The sequence below is a fragment of the Oncorhynchus keta genome, chromosome 23 (assembly GCF_023373465.1).
Source record: "Oncorhynchus keta strain PuntledgeMale-10-30-2019 chromosome 23, Oket_V2, whole genome shotgun sequence".
Classification (NCBI taxonomy): Eukaryota; Metazoa; Chordata; class Actinopteri; order Salmoniformes; family Salmonidae; genus Oncorhynchus; species Oncorhynchus keta.
Genome location: NC_068443.1, coordinates 39,317,278 through 39,336,382, shown reverse-complemented (window position 1 = coordinate 39,336,382; position 19,105 = coordinate 39,317,278). Strand labels below are relative to the sequence as shown.

Here is a 19,105-nt window from a genome sequence, read left to right as displayed (position 1 = left end):
GCACAACGCATCACCGGGGGCAAACTACCTGCCCTCCAGGAAACCTGCACCACCCGATGTCACAGGAAGGCCATAAAGATCATCAAGGACAAGAACCACCCGAGCCACTGCCTGTTGACCCCGCTATCATCCAGAAGGCGAGGTCCGTAGAGGTGCATCAAAGCAGGGACTGAGAGACTGAAAAACAGCTTCTATCTCAAGGCCATCAGACTGTTAAACAGCCACCACTAACATTGAGTGGCTGCTGCCAACACACTGACTCAACTCCAGCCACTTTATAATAATAATAATAATATATGCCATTTAGCTGACGCTTTTATCCAAAGCGACTTACAGTCATGTGTGCATACATTCTACGTATGGGTGGTCCCGGGAATTGAACCCACTACCCTGGCGTTACAAGCACCATGCTCTACCAACTGAGCCACAGAAGGACCCACTTTAATAATGGGAATTGATGGAAATTGATGGAAAATATATCACTAGCCACTTTAAACAATGCTACTTAATGTAATGTTTACATACCCTACATTACTCATCTCATATGTATATACTGTACTCTATATCATCTACTGCATCTTTATGTAATACATGTATCACTAGCCACTTTAAACTATGCCACTGTTTACATACTCTACATTACTCATCTCATATGTATATACTGTACTCGATACCATCTACTGCATCTTGCCTATGCCGTTCTGTACCATCACTCATTCATGTATCTTTATGTACATATTCTTTATCCCTTTACACTTGTGTGTATAAGGTAGTAGTTTTGGAATTATTAGGTTAGATTACTCGTTGGTTATTACTGCATTGTCGGAACAAGAAGCACAACCATTTCGCTACACTCACATTAAATTCTGCTAACCATGTGTATGTGACAAATACATTTGATTTGAAGGTGCATCTCTAGGTGGAGATGCACAGGGCCTCCATCTGACACATATGTAAACCTGAATCAACAACAACAACCAGGGAAAGACAGAGAGAGAACATATACATTATTTACATCAGTAAGTGTGCATTTGTGTGTTTATGGCAGAAGTGACACAGAGAAATAGGGATTCCCAGCCCAAAATCAACCCCTGGCCCACCAACCTCAACAAAAATCTGTACACCTTGCAACTCTCCAGAGCCCGAATTGGCTACCCTGCCCTAGCCCAACCTCCACAGAAACACACACATAAACACCCCAAGGGTTTGGAAGCCACGGTCAACCACATTGCGGTGCCCCTGGAGCAATTTTAGGGGCCTAGCTCAAGGGTAAACATGAGTACAACGTCTAGAAACCCACCAAATTTGCTTCTGTCAGAACTGATTGCTTTTATATCCAATGCAGTGACCCTGCCTATAGAAATACTGTACCTATCTGGTTCCTTGTCACCACCGAAAAGGGTATAGAACCTAGGGTTACTTTAGGACCAGGGCCAGGCCATAAATAATATTAGGAAAATCGTCCCATCAGCAGTGCTTGACTTCACACCGGAACTGAGTTCCGAAACCTCACATTTTCTACCGGCACCCAATATGAGAACAGGCACCTATTTCAGTCCACTGCCTATCAGCAGTGTGTGTGAGAGACTGTAACACTAACTGACATTTGTATGTCTTAATGGTCAGTATTGAAGAGAAAAGATTAGGCCTAGTTCTCTTTACGGGCCCTTTATCACAGTTGTACAACTCCAATCCATGTTTCTTCCTCACTCTTTTACCGGACTTACACTGTAAAGCCTACCCAAACCAAACTGTCCTGGCTCAGATGTTTTATTTTTTACGTTGTTGTTTCTAGTACGGTTCCAGCAACTATGGTGGATCTGTAACCTGGCCTGCCCAGTAGAGCTCGACTTGTCTCCGTTTGGCCCAGTAGTGTAAAAAGGGTGTAGTTGATCATTTAATGTCAATGATTGGCTAGGGAGATCTCAAACACCTCTATAACTCAGTCTCTGATTCGTCTATTAGCCAAGAACAAAAAACAGAGACAGTGCAGCCCTAGAGGACTGGAACTATATCAGTCAGTGCATTCAGAAAGTATTCAGACCCCTTGACTTTTTCCACATTTTGTTACATTTACAGCCTTATTCTAAAATGGATTAAATTGGATTAATACCCACAATACCCCATTTTTTTGGTTGTCCTTCTGGAACGTTTTCCCATTCCCACAGAGGAACTCTGGAGCTCTGTCAGAGTGACTATCGGGTTCTTGGTCACCTCCCTGACCAAGGCCCTTCGCCCTCGATTGCTCAGTTTGGCCGGGCGGCCAGCTCTGGGAAGAGTCTTGGTGGTTCAAAACTTCTTAAATTTAAGAATGATGGAGGCCACTGTTCTTGAGGACCTTCAATGCTGCAGACATTTTTTGGGAGCCTACCTCATTAGTACACCCTTGTGGTTGAATATCTTATTATACCACAATTCATAATGTTGAACAAATACCATCAAGGGATATGTAACAATTTACAATAACGAACACCTTATGAAACATCTGTGAAAACCAATCCAGCAATATTTTAGATTTAAATACATTAAAAATATATATTGTTGGTACATGTGTGTCAACTTACTTTCTGATTTTCTTGTACACTCACTCACATGGCAATCAAAGACTGAAATACTGAATTCTGGTGTGTGGAATAGAGAGGAGGTGGGTGCTATGCGGATGGAAGGTTGTCACTTGGGTGCTGCGCGGATGGGAGTTTGTCACTTGGGTGCTGCGCGGATGGGAGCCTGTCACTTGTTTTCAACATGTAGTCAGTCTTGGAAGGTGGACTCGAAGAGGGAAACTGCAAAGTCCAGGCGCTGCTGCCCTCTTTGTTCTGAGGGTTTACAGTGCTAGTGTTTTTAGCTAATTTGTGCAGCTCACATTATGTGGCCAGTATGATATTTGTCTTGCTCTTTCTTAGCAGATATTGACAACATGACAATAACAGTAGCTGATGTAATGAAAAGTTGGAGGGTGGTTGGTAATGGAGGACATCAGGTGGATCCAGGTCTGGGTGTTAGGCAGAACCACTAGGTCCTTGAGAAAAGGAGCAGAGTAAAGGGAACCGGATAGGAGACAGATGTAAACAAGCAAACACACAGGTTCAAGGATGATCAGGTATGTAAAAATACAGTTATTGAATGATTCAATTTAAATGTTTGATTCAACATGAAATAATGTTAATGGAAGACAGAAAAGAAAGGATACCCGTCAAATTGTTTATGTCAGTGGGGTTGGTAGGGCATGGTCCTTCACCTTAACAGTACCTACCTGGAAGTGGCGGTTACTTAATGTGACCCAGTGGTTAGCCTTGAGATTGACTATTTGGAGAAACCACTGGGCCAGTGTTGGTACTGCTGACAGCATGGTGATGCCACCCACCATGAGGCAGCAAATACAAATAGTAATCATCTGAGATTTTATATTCACCTTAACGGATGGTGACCCCAGCGAGGAGAAAAATAGCATCAAGCTTTCCCAGGTATCATTTTCCTTTCTTCCAAGCCAATTGATTCTCCTCGGTGTGGCTCTCCTTTTTCTCAAGAGCCTTGTCCATGTTCAGTCTCACCTTGATTGATAAAATAAATAAATGCAATTTTATTTCATGTTATTACAAATACATCTCTTATATATCTCTTGGAAGGCCAGAAAATAAACAGCAGACAATAATTTTGACGTGGTCAAAAACCTCCACATCCTCCTCAGGTCCTCGAAGGCGTTCTGATCTGGTTTGACAACTTCCACCACACCAGGTGGAGTATCAGTGATCTCAATGTACGTTATACAAAAACAGCAATGAAAAAACACTAAGTCAATCACACATTTTTTTTATACTACAGTATAGGCAATCATTTTATGTATAATTGCATTGTTTACCTCAGTAAACAGCTGCGGCTCCCGTCCGTACAGCAGGCGATAGAGTGAGTACTCTGGAGGCCTGGACGATGCTGTTGTGTACGAGAACCTTGGGTGTTGAAGATGTCCATCATCGCCTTGGAGGTAGCCTCGCCAGTCTGTCTGGTCATTGATGGGTATCATACAAAAGAAAATAAATTTTTGGTTCCAAGCACCCTTTTCATTTGGGTTTACAGAAGGGAATTTAGAGTTAAGCACATTATCTTCATTTACAGACCTTAATGGGTATTTGCCTCCACCCACTTGGTAAAATAATAGGTCGCCATCAGGCTAGACAGGTATTCACCTTCAAGCACAATGTGACAAATTGAAACATAGTTTTCTCTCTGATATGACATTCATTGAAATCATAATAATTTCAGAATGTGATCGATAAACAAACTGTTATTTCACTTGCCCAGCTGTCCATATCCTTGACAATCCAATGCCAAAAGAAGTGTATGTTGATTTTGGCAATCATGTGCTTCACTCTGAAATGGCCAACATGCATCTCGGCATGGTCAGCATGGTCTCCTTCTCCTCAGTGAAAATCACCCTCCTGTGTGGCTGACAATCCTTCCCCCGTAGGTACATGTGATTCCCTGACAAGTTTGAAGACAAGAGTTGTTGAAATACTCAAGTCTAAGTCATTTTGCACTAATGACTTTCTATGTTTCTCTCCTCCATGTCTCTCGGTCTTTCACGCTTTTCCCACCTCTCTCTTTCACTCTCACCCTTTATTTCTCCCTCTTCCCCCTCTCTCTTTGTCTGTGTGTCTGTCTAGCAAAGATACCTAGTTAAGGGCAGTTGGAATTACCATAATTGCTTAGACCTATCCATTTGATTGATTAGTGTTAACTTATAGCTAGATACCTCAAAATGACAGACATATAACTACATGTATAACTAGCAACCTATAGATGACCAACTACCTAGATGGAAAACTGTTGTTGAAAAATGGTTGTTCATGCGGTGCCTTCATAGTACTTCACCTGGTTGGAAAGATAAAATAACATCTCCTCAAGGCATGCCATTGAAGTGCAGCTAACGTTATATACAAACTGAAAGCTACAAAAACAATTAGCTAGCTAGCTAATGTTAGCTAAACAAAACTGTATGGCTACCTAGCTGATGTAAGCAAACAAGTAACATTAGCTTGCAATTTAAATCCCAAAACATCTTTGGATAGTATTTTTTGCAATGTTTCGGCAGTCCTGGGAACCCAAAAACTTTTTTTGCAGGGGGACACTATTTGACATGACAGGCTCTTTGATTTTTCATTTGTTTTCTATAAATGACTGCTGTAGTGGAAGGATGAAACGGTGATAATACTCATCACTGGCTGGCGTTCCCATGGAAGTCCTGGGGTCACTGACGCCAGGAGAGGTGTAAAGACAGATTACATTTTTTTATTTTTTTATTTATTTCACCTTTATTTAACCAGGTAGCCAAGTTGAGAACAAGTTCTCATTTACAATTGCGACCTGGCCAAAATAAAGCAAAGCAGTTTGACAGACACAACGACACAGAGTTACACATGTAGTAAAACAAACATACAGTCAATAATACAGTATAAACAAGTCTATATACGATGTGAGCAAATGAGGTGAGAAGGGAGGTAAAGGCAAAAAAGGCCATGGTGGCAAAGTAAATACAATATAGCAAGTAAAACACTGGAATGGTAGTTTTGCAATGGAAGAATGTGCAACGTAGAAATACAAATAATGGGGTGCAAAGGAGCAAAATAAATAAATAAATAAAATACAGTTGGGAAAGAGGTATTTGTTTGGGCTAAATCATAGGTGGGCTATGTACAGGTGCAGTAATCTGTGAGCTGCTCTGACAGTTTGTGCTTAAAGCTAGTGAGGGAGATAAGTGTTTCCAGTTTCAGAGATGTTTGTAGTTCGTTCCAGTCATTGGCAGCAGAGAACTGGAAGGAGAGGCGGCCAAAGAAAGAATTGGTTTTGGGGGTGATTAGAGAGATATACCTGCTGGAGCGTGTGCTACAGGTGGGAGATGCTATGGTGACCAGCGAGCTGAGATAAGGGGGGACTTTACCTAGCAGGGTCTTGTAGATGACATGGAGCCAGTGGGTTTGGCGACGAGTATGAAGCGAGGGCCAGCCAACGAGAGCGTACAGGTCGCAATGGTGGGTAGTATATGGGGCTTTGGTGACAAAATGGATTGCACTGTGATAGACTGCATCCAATTTGTTGAGTAGGGTATTGGAGGCTATTTTGTAAATGACATCGCCAAAGTCGAGGATTGGTAGGATGGTCAGTTTTACAAGGGTATGTTTGGCAGCATGAGTGAAGGATGCTTTGTTGCGAAATAGGAAGCCAATTCTAGATTTTACTTTGGATTGGAGATGTTTGATATGGGTCTGGAAGGAGAGTTTACAGTCTAACCAGACACCTAAGTATTTGTAGTTGTCCACGTATTCTAAGTCAGAGCCGTCCAGAGTAGTGATGTTGGACAGGCGGGTAGGTGCAGGTAACGATCGGTTGAAGAGCATGCATTTAGTTTTACTTGTATTTAAGAGCAATTGGAGGCCACGGAAGGATAGTTGTATGGCATTGAAGCTTGCCTGGAGGGTTGTTAACACAGTGTCCAAAGAAGGGCCAGAAGTATACAGAATGGTGTCGTCTGCGTAGAGGTGGATCAGAGACTCACCAGCAGCAAGGGCGACCTCATTGATGTATACAGAGAAGAGAGTCGGTCCAAGAATTGAACCCTGTGGCACCCCCATAGAGACTGCCAGAGGTCCGTACAGCAGACCCTCCGATTTGACACACTGAACTATCAGAGAAGTAGTTGGTGAACCAGGCGAGGCAATCATTTGAGAAACCAAGGCTGTCGAGTCTGCCGATGAGGATGTGGTGATTGACAGAGTCGAAAGCCTTGGCCAGATCAATGAATACGGCTGCACAGTAATGTTTCTTATCGATGGAGGTTAAGATATCGTTTAGGACCTTGAGCGTGGCTGAGGTGCACCCATGACCAGCTCTGAAACCAGATTGCATAGCAGAGAAGGTATCGTGAGATTCGAAATGGTCGGTAATCTGTTTGTTGACTTGGCTTTCGAAGACCTTAGAAAGGCATTGAAGGATAGATATAGGTCTGTAGCAGTTTGGGTCAAGAGTGTCCCCCCCTTTGAAGAGGGGGATGACCACAGCTGCTTTCCAATCTTTGGGAATCTCAGATGACACGAAAGAGAGGTTGAACAGGCTAGTAATAGGGGTGGCAACAATTTCGGCAGATAATTTTAGAAAGAAAGGGTCCAGATTGTCTAGCCCGGCTGATTTGTAGGGGTCCAGATTTTGCAGCTCTTTCAGAACATCAGCTGAACGGATTTGGGAGAAGGAGAAATGGGGACGGCTTGGGCGAGTTGCTGTTGGGGGTGCAGTGCTGTTGACCGGGGTAGGAGTAGCCAGGTGGAAAGCATGGCCAGCCGTAGAAAAATGCTTCTTGAAATTCTCAATAACGGTGGATTTATCAGTGGTGACAGTGTTTCCTATCTTCAGTGCAGTGGGCAGCTGGGAGGAGGTGTTCTTATTCTCCATGGACTTTACAGTGTCCCAGAACTTTTTTGAGTTAGTGTTGCAGGAAGCAAATTTCTGCTTGAAAAAGCTAGCCTTGGCTTCTCTAACTGCCTGTGTATAATGGTTTCTAGCTTCCCTGAACAGCTGCATATCACGGGGGCTGTTCGATGCTAATGCAGAACGCCATAGGATGTTTTTGTGTTGGTTAAGGGCAGTCAGGTCTGGGGAGAACCAAGGGCTATATCTGTTCCTGGTTCTAAATTTCTTGAATGGGGCATGTTTATTTAAGATGGTTAGGAAGGCATTTTTTTTAAATATCCAGGCATCCTCTACTGACGGGATGAGATCAATATCCTTCCAGGATACCCCGGCCAGGTCGATTCGAAAGGCCTGCTTATTAATTTTTGTTAAATTAATTTTACTGTGTGAATAAAATTGCCGTGTTTGGATTGTTCAAGAGTTTGTAAAGGGCTATGAATTTTGATATATTTATTGCACTGTTCAGTTAGAGAGACACAAGGGTGCACTCCTATCATTTAAATATTGTTGATTCGATTATAATCTGGTTGTGTTTTCCAGGCATCGGTAAAAACAGCAACAACAAAAAGTTGATGCTCTGCATAGGCCCTTTGATTTTTCATTTGTTTTCCATGAATGACGGCTGTAGTGTAAGAATGAGAGAAGGTGACTGGCTGGCATGCAAAGCCCAGTATAATGACTGAATGACAATTTATTACATTGTCTGGGAGGCAGACAATCTGTGGGCTATCACAAGGTTCACACATACCATATCTTCTCTAAGAAGAGATGTTCTCATGGAAGTCCTAAAGTCACTGATGCCAGGGGAGGTGTGAAGACAGCGTGATGACAACGTGAATAAACAAAATTAATGTTACTGTGTGAATTAAATTGTCATATTTACATTTTTCAAGAGTTCACAAAGACCTATGAATTTGTATATATTTTATTGTGCTGTAAGTGCTATGGATTTATTGTTACACAGAATGTTATTTTGTTAATCGGGCAGCCGATAGTTCAAAGAGGGAGCGACACAAGGATGTGCTCCTATCATTGACAGTTGAAGTCGGAAGTTTACATACACTTAGGTTGGAGACATTAAAACTCCTTTTTCAACCACTCCACAAATTTCTTGTTGACAAACTATAGCTTTGGAAAGTCGGTTAGGACATCTACCTTGTGCATGACACAAGTCATGTTTCCAACAATTGTTTACAGACAGATTATTTCACTTATAATTCACAATTCCAGTGGGTCAGAAGTTTACATACACTAAGTTGACTGTGCCTTTAACCAGCTTTAGCGACACGTGTAGACAATCAAAAGACACATTGTGATCTGAATGTTTCCTCACAGACTTACATGCAGACTGTGAGGAAATATTCCTCTCCTACCTGGGAATGTGCTGCCAGTTCACAGATCAGCCCAACATGAAAGTGGCTCTCAAACATCTACTATTAAGATAACAGCTCCCATCGGGTGGTAGTTGGTATAACACAGATTGTCTATCCTGTCAGACAGAGGACTGATTTTCCTTTACAAGACACTCAAGCCTATCCAAAAGGCAATAGAATTGCATCTGTCAGTTACTGTGTCATGACCAGGTTCAACAACGATGTATGGTTAATAATGAAGTACAACAATTACAACTGGTTAATAAGGGAGATCCCCTTGTGATCTGATTGAAGTAGTTTATATATCCTCGTTGTTATTGTCTTGATAACTCCTAACTCCTCTGGGAAGTTATTGTATGTCTAGCATGCACGTTCTGCATGTGTAGTCTACATTATACAAATACCTTGCATTAACTACAGTTGATGTCGGAAGTTTACATACACTTAGGTTGGAATCATTAAAACTAGTTTTTCAACCACTCCACAAATGTATTGTTAGCAAACTATAGTTTTGGCAAGTCGGTTAGGACATCTACTTTGTGCATGACACATGGAATTTTTCCAACAATTGTTTACATACAGATTATTTCACAATTCCAGTGGGTCAGTGCTGACAGTGCTGTTTGGCAAATTCCAGAAAATGATGTCATTTAAAAGCTTCTGATAGGCTAACTGACATCATTTGTCACACACACCCTGACCATAGTTTGCTTTGTATGTTTCTATGTTTTGTTTGGTCATAGTGTGATCTGAGTGGGCATTCTATGTTGTGTGTCTAGTTTGTCTGTTTCTGTGTTTGGCCTGATATGGTTCTCAATCAGAGGCAGGTGTTAGTCATTGTCTCTGATTGGGAACCATATTTAGGTAGCCTGTTTGGTGTTGGGTTTTGTGGGTGATTGTTCCTGTATCTGTGTTTCCACCAGATAGGGCTGTTTTGGTTTTTCACATTTCTGGTTTTGTTTGTCTATTCATGTATAGTTTCTTTATTAAAGAACCATGAATAATAACCACGCTGCGTTTTGGTCCGCCTCTCCTTCGACTCAAGAAAACTGTTACATCATTTGAGTCAATTGGAGGTGTACCAGTGGATGTATTTCAAGGCCTACCTTCAAACTCAGTGCCTCTTTGCTTGACATCATGGGAAAATCAAAAGATATCAGCCAAGACCTCAGAAAAACAATTATAGACCTCCACAAGTCTAGTTCATCCTTGGGCGCAATTTCCAAATGCCTGAAGGTACCACGTTCATCTGTACAAACAATAGTACGCAAGTATAAACACCATGGGACCACGCAGCCGTCATACCTCTCAGGAAGGAGACGCATTCTGTCTCCTAGAGATGAACGTACTCTGGTGAGAAAAGTGCAAATAAATCCCAGAACAACAGCAAAGGACCTTGTGAAGATGCAGGAGGAAACAAGTACAAAAGTATCTATATCCACAGTAAAACGAGTCCTATATTGACATAACCTGAAAGGCTGCTCAGCAAGGACTATTCTAAAACCACCAGAAAAAAGCCAGACTACAGTTTGCAACTGCACATGGGGACAAAAGTTTGTACTTTTTGGAGAAATGTCCTCTGGTCTGATGAAACAAAAACAGGACTGTTTGGCCATAATGATCATCGTTATGTTTGGAGGAAAAAGAGGGAGTCTTGCAAGCCGAAGAACACCATCCCAACCATGAAGCAGGGGGGTGGCAGCATCATGTTGTCGGGGTGCTTTGCTGCAGGAGGGACTGGTGCACTTCACAAAATAGATGGCATCGTGAGGTAGGAAAATTATGTGTCTATGTTGAAGCAACATCTCAAGTCATCAGGCAGGAAGTTAAAGCTTGGTTGCAAATGGGTCTTCGAAATTAACCATGACCCCAAGCATACTTCCAAAGTTGTGGCAAAATGTCTTCAGGACAACAAAGTCAAGTTATTGGAGTGGCCATCACAAAGCCCTGACCTCAATCCTATAGAAAATTTGTGGGCAGAAATGAAAAAGCATGGGCGAGCAAGGAGGCCTACAAACCTGACTTATTTACACCAGCTCTGTCAGGAGGAATGGGACAAAATTATTGTGGGAAGGTGGTGGAAGGCTACCCGAAACGTTTGACCCAAGTTAAACAATGTAAAGGCAATGCTCCCAAATACTAATTGAGTGTAGTACATTTCTGACCCAATGGGAATGTGATGAAATAAATAATAGCTGAAATAAATCAATCATTCTCTCTACTATTATTCTGACCTAAAAAAGGGAATTTTTACTCAGCTTAAATGTCAGGAATTGTGAAAATCGGAGTTTAATGTATTTAGTTAAGGTGTATGTAAACTTCCGATTTCACATGTATATATCTCCAAAATAAGTTGCCGGTAGTAACTCCAACTAAGTGGAAAAATAACAAGATTCTCTTTAAAAAGTTTTTTTGTTTCGGAAACAAACACCACTTAACTGCCATTTTAAATATATCAACATTAAAAATAGTAGAGGGGTATATTATTGTCCCCTAGGGGCAATTAACTTTGCAGCAAGTAATAAAAACATGATCACATGACCAAAAAACAACAGTTTTTACAGCTATATGTAGACGGCACACATTGCTACTACAGGTTATTGACAACGATGGTAGCATCTGTAGTGAAGGACAGTATAGACCTGTTCATTTTAAACTTGGGGAGTGTGTATCTGTGCTCTGAGGGAAGTATGATAAATTCACTAAACAAGGCTGCTGGGAGTCTTGTTATCGTGTTGTTATTATCCAATATAAATTAAATGTAAATAATGAACGGTGTCTTTTGAGTCAAAGGTGATATTCTGCCTAATATAAAAAATGTGATTCCAAATCCATAATGCTGGAGTATACTGTAGAGCCAAATTAAATGTTTTTGCTTCACTATCCAAATAAACATTAAAACAAAAAATATTGGGCATACTGTATTAAAAATACAGAGACTACGTTACCTAAAATTCGGATTCTATCAGTTTATTTACACCGGTGCAAATGTTTGCACCGGCTAGTACATTGGGACATTTAGTTAAAGTTATGCTCATTTTCAGAAATGTTATTTTAATATAAAAAAAAATTAAAAATCTAGTTTTGCTGATTTCCGACTTACCTTGGGTGCTGTCGTTTTACTCAAACCGTTAGCTGGTTATGTATCAACGTTCAGAATCTCCTGGCAAGCATTTTTTGAGCATGTAGCAACTACACTGAAGTTGAACATGCATAATTCTGATGTCAGGAAAGTTGTGTAAATCAAACAGATAACCAACCACAAACCACAGTTAATATTATAGTAGGGTTTAGTTTATTACATTTCTGTTCATTTATTTATTTGAGCTGCACAAAAAATTCCTCCAACGTCTGTCATATCATTGAGAGCTCAAAATGTGTTACTTTGGCAAGAAAAACTCAAATGTACGTATTGGCCTACACATAATGATACTGGTTATACACTTGGGAATGGGTACACAGTAGGTACAGTGCCTTGCAAAAGTTAAGACCCCTCGGATTTCTTCACATTTTTTGGGGGGGTGTAAAATAAATTGGAATTGTTGCCCAACAATCTACTCTGTAATGTCAAAGTGGAAGATTATATATATATATATAATATATATATGTGTGTGTGTGTGTGTGTGTGTGTGTGTGTGTGTTTATTTATTTTTAAGATAAATAAAAATGAGAACAAAAATATATTCATTTTATCAGTATTCAGCCTAAATTAGTTCAGGAGTAAAATGTGGCTTAACAAATCACATAATAAAGTTACATGGACTCACTGTGTGAAATAATAGGAGTTGACCAGATTTTTGGATGACTAACCCTTCCGCTGTACCCGATACATACAACATCAGTAAGGTCCCCAAGTCAAGTATTGAATTTCAAGCAACAGATTCAACTTCAAAGACCAGGGAGCTTTTTGAAAGCTTCATAAAGAAGGGCAGCGATTGGAAGATGGGTAACAATAACAAATCAGACATTGAATATCTCTGTCCTTTGCCTGCCTCCTGTGGTTTAATAAACTACTCTGTGTATTGTACTGTCTCCTTTGTCTGCATCTGTGTCATATCCTGAGCCGAGATAATTGGTGATTTTAAAACAGTTACAGAGTTCAATGGCTGTGATGGGAGAAAACTGAGGATGGATCAGCAACATTGTAATGACGACATAATGACTTAAACGACAGAGTCAAAAGAAGAATACAAATATACAGAATAAAGTATGACTGAAAAGAAAAAAAAAACGGCAAAGGAACACACTTTTTGGCCTAACTGCAAAGCCGTATGTTCGGTGCAAATCCAACACATCGCTGAGTTAACTGCCTTCTTATTTTCCAGCATGGTGGTGGCTGCATCATGGTATGGGTAAGCTTGACGTCGGCAAATAGTTTTTTCAGGATAAAAAGAAATGGGATGGTGCTAAGCACAGGTAAAATCCTATAGGAAAACCTGCTTCAGTCTGCTTTACAGCAGTCACTGGGAGAGGAATTCACCATTAAAGCAGGAAAATAACCTACAACACAAATCTAGTTGCCTACCAAGAAGACAGGGAATGTACCTGAGTGGCCAAGTTACAGTTTTGAATTAAATCTGATTTAAAATCTATGGCAAGACTAACATTTTTGTCTAGCCATGAGTCCCAACATCTTGACAGAGCTTTAAGAATTCTAAAAATAATAATGGGCTAATATTGCACAATCCAGATGTGTAAAGCTCTTAGAGACTTACCCAAGAAGGCTCACAGCTGTAGTCACTGCCAAATGTGTTTCTAACATACACCGAGTGTACAAATGATTAAGGACACCTTCCTAATATTGAGTTGTCCCACCCCCCGTACGAATTGAACAATGTAAATTCGTCGGGGCATGGACTCTACAAGGTGTCGAAAGCGTTCCACAGGGATGCTGGCCAATGTTGGCTCAAATGCTTACAACAGTTGTGTCAAGTTAGCTGGATGTCCTTTGGGTGGTGGACCATTCTTGGTAAGTACGGGAAACTGTTGAGTGTAAAAACCCAGCAGTGGTGCAGTTCTTGACACAAACCAGTGTGCCTGGCACCTACTACCATACCCTGTTCAACGGAAATATTTTGTCTTGCCCATTCACCCTCTGAATAGCACACATGTTTAAAAAAATACTTCTTTAACCGGTCTCCTCCACTTCATCTACACTGACTGAAGTGGATATAACAACTGACATCAATAAGGGATCATATCTTTCACTTGGATTCACCTGGTCAGTCTGTCATGGAAAGAGCCGGTGTCCTTAATGTTTTGTATACTCAATGTGTACATTTTAGTTATTTAATTTCTATCAATCTTAAAAAATATATATTCTTCCACTTGACATTTTACTATTTAGTGTAGATTGTTGACAAAAAATTACAATTAAAAACATGAAGAAAACCAAGGAGTATGAATACTTTTGCAAGACATAATAAACTTTGCCTCTAAAAGAACATTACATCCTAAAAGGTATGGCTTTCAACCTCCATTGTATCACAATCTTAACGCTTCCAACTCAACATTATTTCAAAAGGAGTTCAATATTCTTGCCTAAAGCATTCTGTAAAAACTGTTCATTCTCACCAAAGATGGAGATACTGCATTGTTGAAGCGATTGAGTCGATTGTCTACAGATGCATTTGACCGTTTTCCTTATAGGCCTACACGTCAGCAAATTAGTATGACGGTCCTTGCTTACACTGTGAGGTTCTGAGCTACTGTGCTTAAAACCATTCAAAGTGAGGAAATGTAAAAAAAACAGATTCACAGATCTACTCAAGCAATGCTAGAGAGACAGCTGTGAATAGAGAGTACACATCAGTAGTGGGGAGTGAACCAGGATATGAGGAGTTGCAGGGTCTCTTAGGTTTAACCGTTACAATTGTTTAGACCTAGAAACCGGATAACTTTAAGGTATTTCATACTAAATAGATGACCTAATCTGATCAAAAAACAGAATCCAATGGCCTGTCGCAGCTTAATTTGCCAACGTTGAGTATGAAGTGAATAAAAGCATAATTTCAAAGCACAGCAGCACTCCCATCTATATATATACACACAGCATTGACATATTTGATAACGTAAATACATAGAGTAAGTGTTCAGACTGACCAAAGTGCTAAGACAACATTTGAATTGTGGCTCAAGTCCAAAAGAGTCCCTACTCCGGGTACATGTACATTCCCAAAAGGCCATCTTCGAAACGGCAACTAGCACACAAGGCTCAGACAAACCTGGGAATATTGGTAAACCTGGGAAAAGTTGTTAGACTATTTAGGGGGAATCAGATTCCTTATTACAAATACATGATTGACAGTCTCAGGTAGAGACAATTCTGAGGAGACAGGGCATGGACTCACTGGACTTGGACTTACTAGCCATAAAACATTCAACACACATACACATGTGCACACACACACAACAGGGTACATTGAAAAAGAGGTCATATGACAATGGGATACATTCAAACTAAAATGTGTAAATCTGGCGATTTTTAGGCTTTACAGTGTTTGTTTACATTTAGTTTGTTTACAAACATTGCCGTAATACAAGCTTATATTTTGGGTTCTGATGGGGTACGACAGTTGAACTAAAGTCATGAGGCATTTACAAGTTATATTCTTCAAGAATCAAATGGGTACATATCATTAATTTATAAATCCCAAATTGGATGCAGCAACTGCTGATTGCCCCTACCAATTTGAAGGGAAATCCCACAATCCTCCTTTTTATCGACATTAAGGATCCTAACAACTATCCAGACATTAACAGGAAGATAAGACTGTGTGCGTAGTTAGCGTGCATATTTTACATAAAAAAATGATCCTATCTTGAAACCTTGATTTTCATATATTTACGTTCCAACACCTTCCAAAAAGCCAGTGCCAACAGTTCCTACGCTTCCCTACCCTAATCCACAGCCATATTTTGTCTCCACTCCCCACCCCATCCCGATCTCCCCAATAAACAGAGTGACGCCTCCACCCTTGAAGTCTCATCTGATCTCTAGGGCCTTGCCCTCCAGTACCATCTTGATCTCTTTGGCATCCAGCGTCTCGTACTGCAGCAGGGCGGTGGCCAGGTTCTTGTGCTCCTTGGCGTGAGACTTGAGGAGCGCCCTGGCCCGCTCGTACGAATCCTGGAAGACCACACAAACCACCAGAAAAGTCAGGAAATTATTTTGACACAGCTAGGGGCATTGTCTCACATCAGCTGTCTGCACTGATCTGTCTGATAGTTCGCAGACACTCATGGGATAGCTAAAAATACATTTGACGACTTGACGCTCCAGCAGCACATGCCGTGGGGTAGCAGAGGAAACAGTCTATGACTACGGTGGCTGGAGTCTTTGACAATTTTTAGGGCCTTCCTCTGACACCGCCTGGTATAGAGGTCCTGGACAGTAGGAAGCTTGGCCCCAGTGATGTACTGGGCCGTACACACTACCCTCTGCAGCGCCTTGCGGTCAGATGCCGAGCAGTTGCCATACCAGGCGGTGATGCAACCACAAGACAAAGCGCACCAAATCAGGGTCTTGGAAGGACGATGTATGTGGAAACTTACCTTTAAAAGTATCCTGACTTCATGTTCGATGGCAGCCTGTGTCTCCGGGCTCTGTTTCGTTTGGTCGGCATAGGTCATGACACCCAGCTACAACACAGGTGAGAGAGAGTGTGAGTGTGAGTGAGTGAGAAAGATATGGTGGCCTCCTGGGTGGCGCAGTGGTCTAGGGCCACCAGAGACTCTGGGTTCGCGCCCAGGCGGGCCGGGCGCAGTGCGCACTAACCAAGGTAGCCAGTGTTTCCTCCGACACTCCGGGTTGGAGGCACGCTGTGTTAAGAAGCAGTGTGGCTTGGTTGGGTTGTGTTTCGGAGGACACATGGCTTTCTCCTGAGCCCGTACGGGAGTTGTAGCGATGAGACAAGATAGCAATTACTAACAATTGGATACCATGAAAAGGGGGTAAAAAAAAGAAAAAAAAAGAGAAAGATATACTGTCACAATATATACAGTGCATTCGGAAAGTATTCAGACCCCTTGACTTTTTCCACATTTTGTTACGTTACAGCCTTATTCTAAAATGAATAATATAGTCCCCCCCCCCCACCATCAACCTACGCACAATACCCCATAATGACAAAGCAAGAACAGGTTTAGACATTTTTGCAAATGTATAAATAAAAAAACAGAAATATCACATACATAAGTATTCAGACCCTTTACTCAGTACTTTGTTGAAGCACCTTTTGCAGCGATTACAGCCTCGAATCTTCTTGGGTATGGTGTAACAAGCTTGGCACATCTGTCTTGTCTGTGTGCTCTCCCCCAATTGCTCGGTTTGGCCAGGCCAGCTTTTGGTGGTTCTAAACATATTCCATTTAAGAATGATGGAGGCCACTGTGTTCTTGGGGACCTTCAATGCTGCAGACATGTTTTATGTACCCTTCCCCAGATCTGTGCCTCGACACAATTCTGTCTCGGGGGGCTACGGATAATTCCTTCGACCTCGTGGCTTGGTTTTTGATCTGACATGAACTGTCAACTGGGGGACCTTATACAGACTGGTGTGTGCCTTTCCAAATCATGTCCAATCAATTGAATTTACCACAGATGGACTCCAATGAAGTTGTACAAACATCTCAAGGATGATTAATGGAAACCGAATGCACCTGATCTCAATTTTGAGTCTCATAGCAAAGGGTCTGAATACTTATGTAAATAAGGTATTTATTTATTTTAATTGTTTAAAAATATACATTTGCAAACATTTCTAAAAACGTGTTTTCACTTTGTCATTATGGGTTATTATGTGTAGATTGATAAGGACATTTAAGGACATTCCACAAAATGTGGAAAAGGGGTCTGAATACTTTCTGAATGCACTGTATGTAGTGCTGCAACATAGGGTGGTTACCATTTTATGCCAATGAAGCTCATTGAATTAAGAAACAGAGATAGATCTTTGTGAAGGTTCCACACTAGGTAGTAAGTATTGACAGGCATACAACACAAACAGCAGGCCTTTGCTCATGCAGTATAAGACATTAATTCATTTCCTCTTTCCCAAACAAACATAACTTACCCTCTCACACATTCCAAATCTGGTCACCATCATTCTTGCAATTTTGGTGGCAGCATCAAAATCACTTGATGCCCCTAAAAAAAAAAGATGAACATGTATTTCATATATTTTGTTTAGTCTTGGACTCTTGGAAGATTATTAACGGGATAAAAGATACCAATGGCTCAGTGAGTCAGAGCATGGTGCTGGCAACAGTAAGGACCTGGGTTCGATTCCTGCATGGGTCACATATACTGAAAACATATGTGTCACTGTCAATGTTCCACAATTCTGTAAGTCACTTTGGATAAAAGTGTCAGCTATATGACCATATCATCAATCACTAAAACTTGTTATTTATTTTACATTTGGATGCCAGGATTACCCCTACCCTACTGAGGTTACATTTGCAAAAGCCTTGGTTAACATAGAGATTCTGGGAACATCAGAAGGTGGGAGGAAATGAACTATATTCTGGTAATCCGAACAATTGAACATCTGCGGTGGTACTTAATGAATATGTCAGTTCGGTTGTCATCTGAGACATTCAATGATAAGATGACAAACTCTACAGTGGAAAGTCTACACATCAGAGTTATCGGATTCACATGGAATTGTTGTTCAATTTAAATGTTTGAATATGAAATTATTTGTGATGGGATGAAATGTGATTTTAGCTTCTAAAATGGGAGATGTGGGTTTTTATAAGATAGGGCTGCTCACTCAGTGGCCCACCCACATGAAGAGACAGAGGTAACTATGAAACACCCCTGTTCTCCCTTCCTATATAAAGCCTCGATGACAATAGAACTTCCTGTTCCGGGGATGTAGGACGACGGTCCTATGTCAGAATGGTTCAGATAATAACTACAGAACGAAGCCAACATCAGCGTGAGTTTTGGTTGCGAATGGTATGAACTTAGAACTCTTATTCACAACAGAAGTGATACCTCCTAGCCGTTGAGTTAGCAACCGCATGTTAGGAAGGAAAAGACAACGATGTTACTACAACGTATCCAATTGACAACCAGAGACATTCTTCAAAGGACTCGGCTTGGCAACACGGCCTTCCATCTACCACCAACCTACCGAAGCGCAGCTCAGAGTAAATATTGATTGCATTTTCCTTTTCCAAATGGGCGGTCATTTAGAATGCATAAGATACTGCATTTACGATAGCACAGCTTCTTCCCTGTGTTCCTCAGTCTTCCTGCTCCTTCAC

At 41.1% G+C, this 19,105-nt stretch overlaps 1 protein-coding gene across 5 annotated transcripts in view; it reads right to left on the bottom strand.

Annotated features, from left to right (window-relative positions):
- Window positions 1–12,109: 12,109 nt before the first annotated feature.
- The window catches only part of LOC118402301 (ATP-dependent zinc metalloprotease YME1L1-like), a 46,815-nt gene continuing 39,819 nt past the window's right edge, over window positions 12,110–19,105 (bottom strand). For 4 of the 5 annotated variants that reach the window (XM_052477198.1, XM_052477197.1, XM_052477199.1 and 1 more), the window contains 3 exons: window positions 17,905–17,978; window positions 16,386–16,472; window positions 12,110–15,960 (listed from right to left, as the gene is read on the bottom strand). In XM_052477198.1, coding sequence (XP_052333158.1) covers window positions 15,817–15,960; window positions 16,386–16,472; window positions 17,905–17,978 — 305 coding nt within the window. In that variant the 3' untranslated portion in view covers window positions 12,110–15,816. The remainder of the gene's footprint in view (window positions 15,961–16,385; window positions 16,473–17,904; window positions 17,979–19,105) is intronic. The other variant, XM_035800393.2, reaches the window with a different exon arrangement.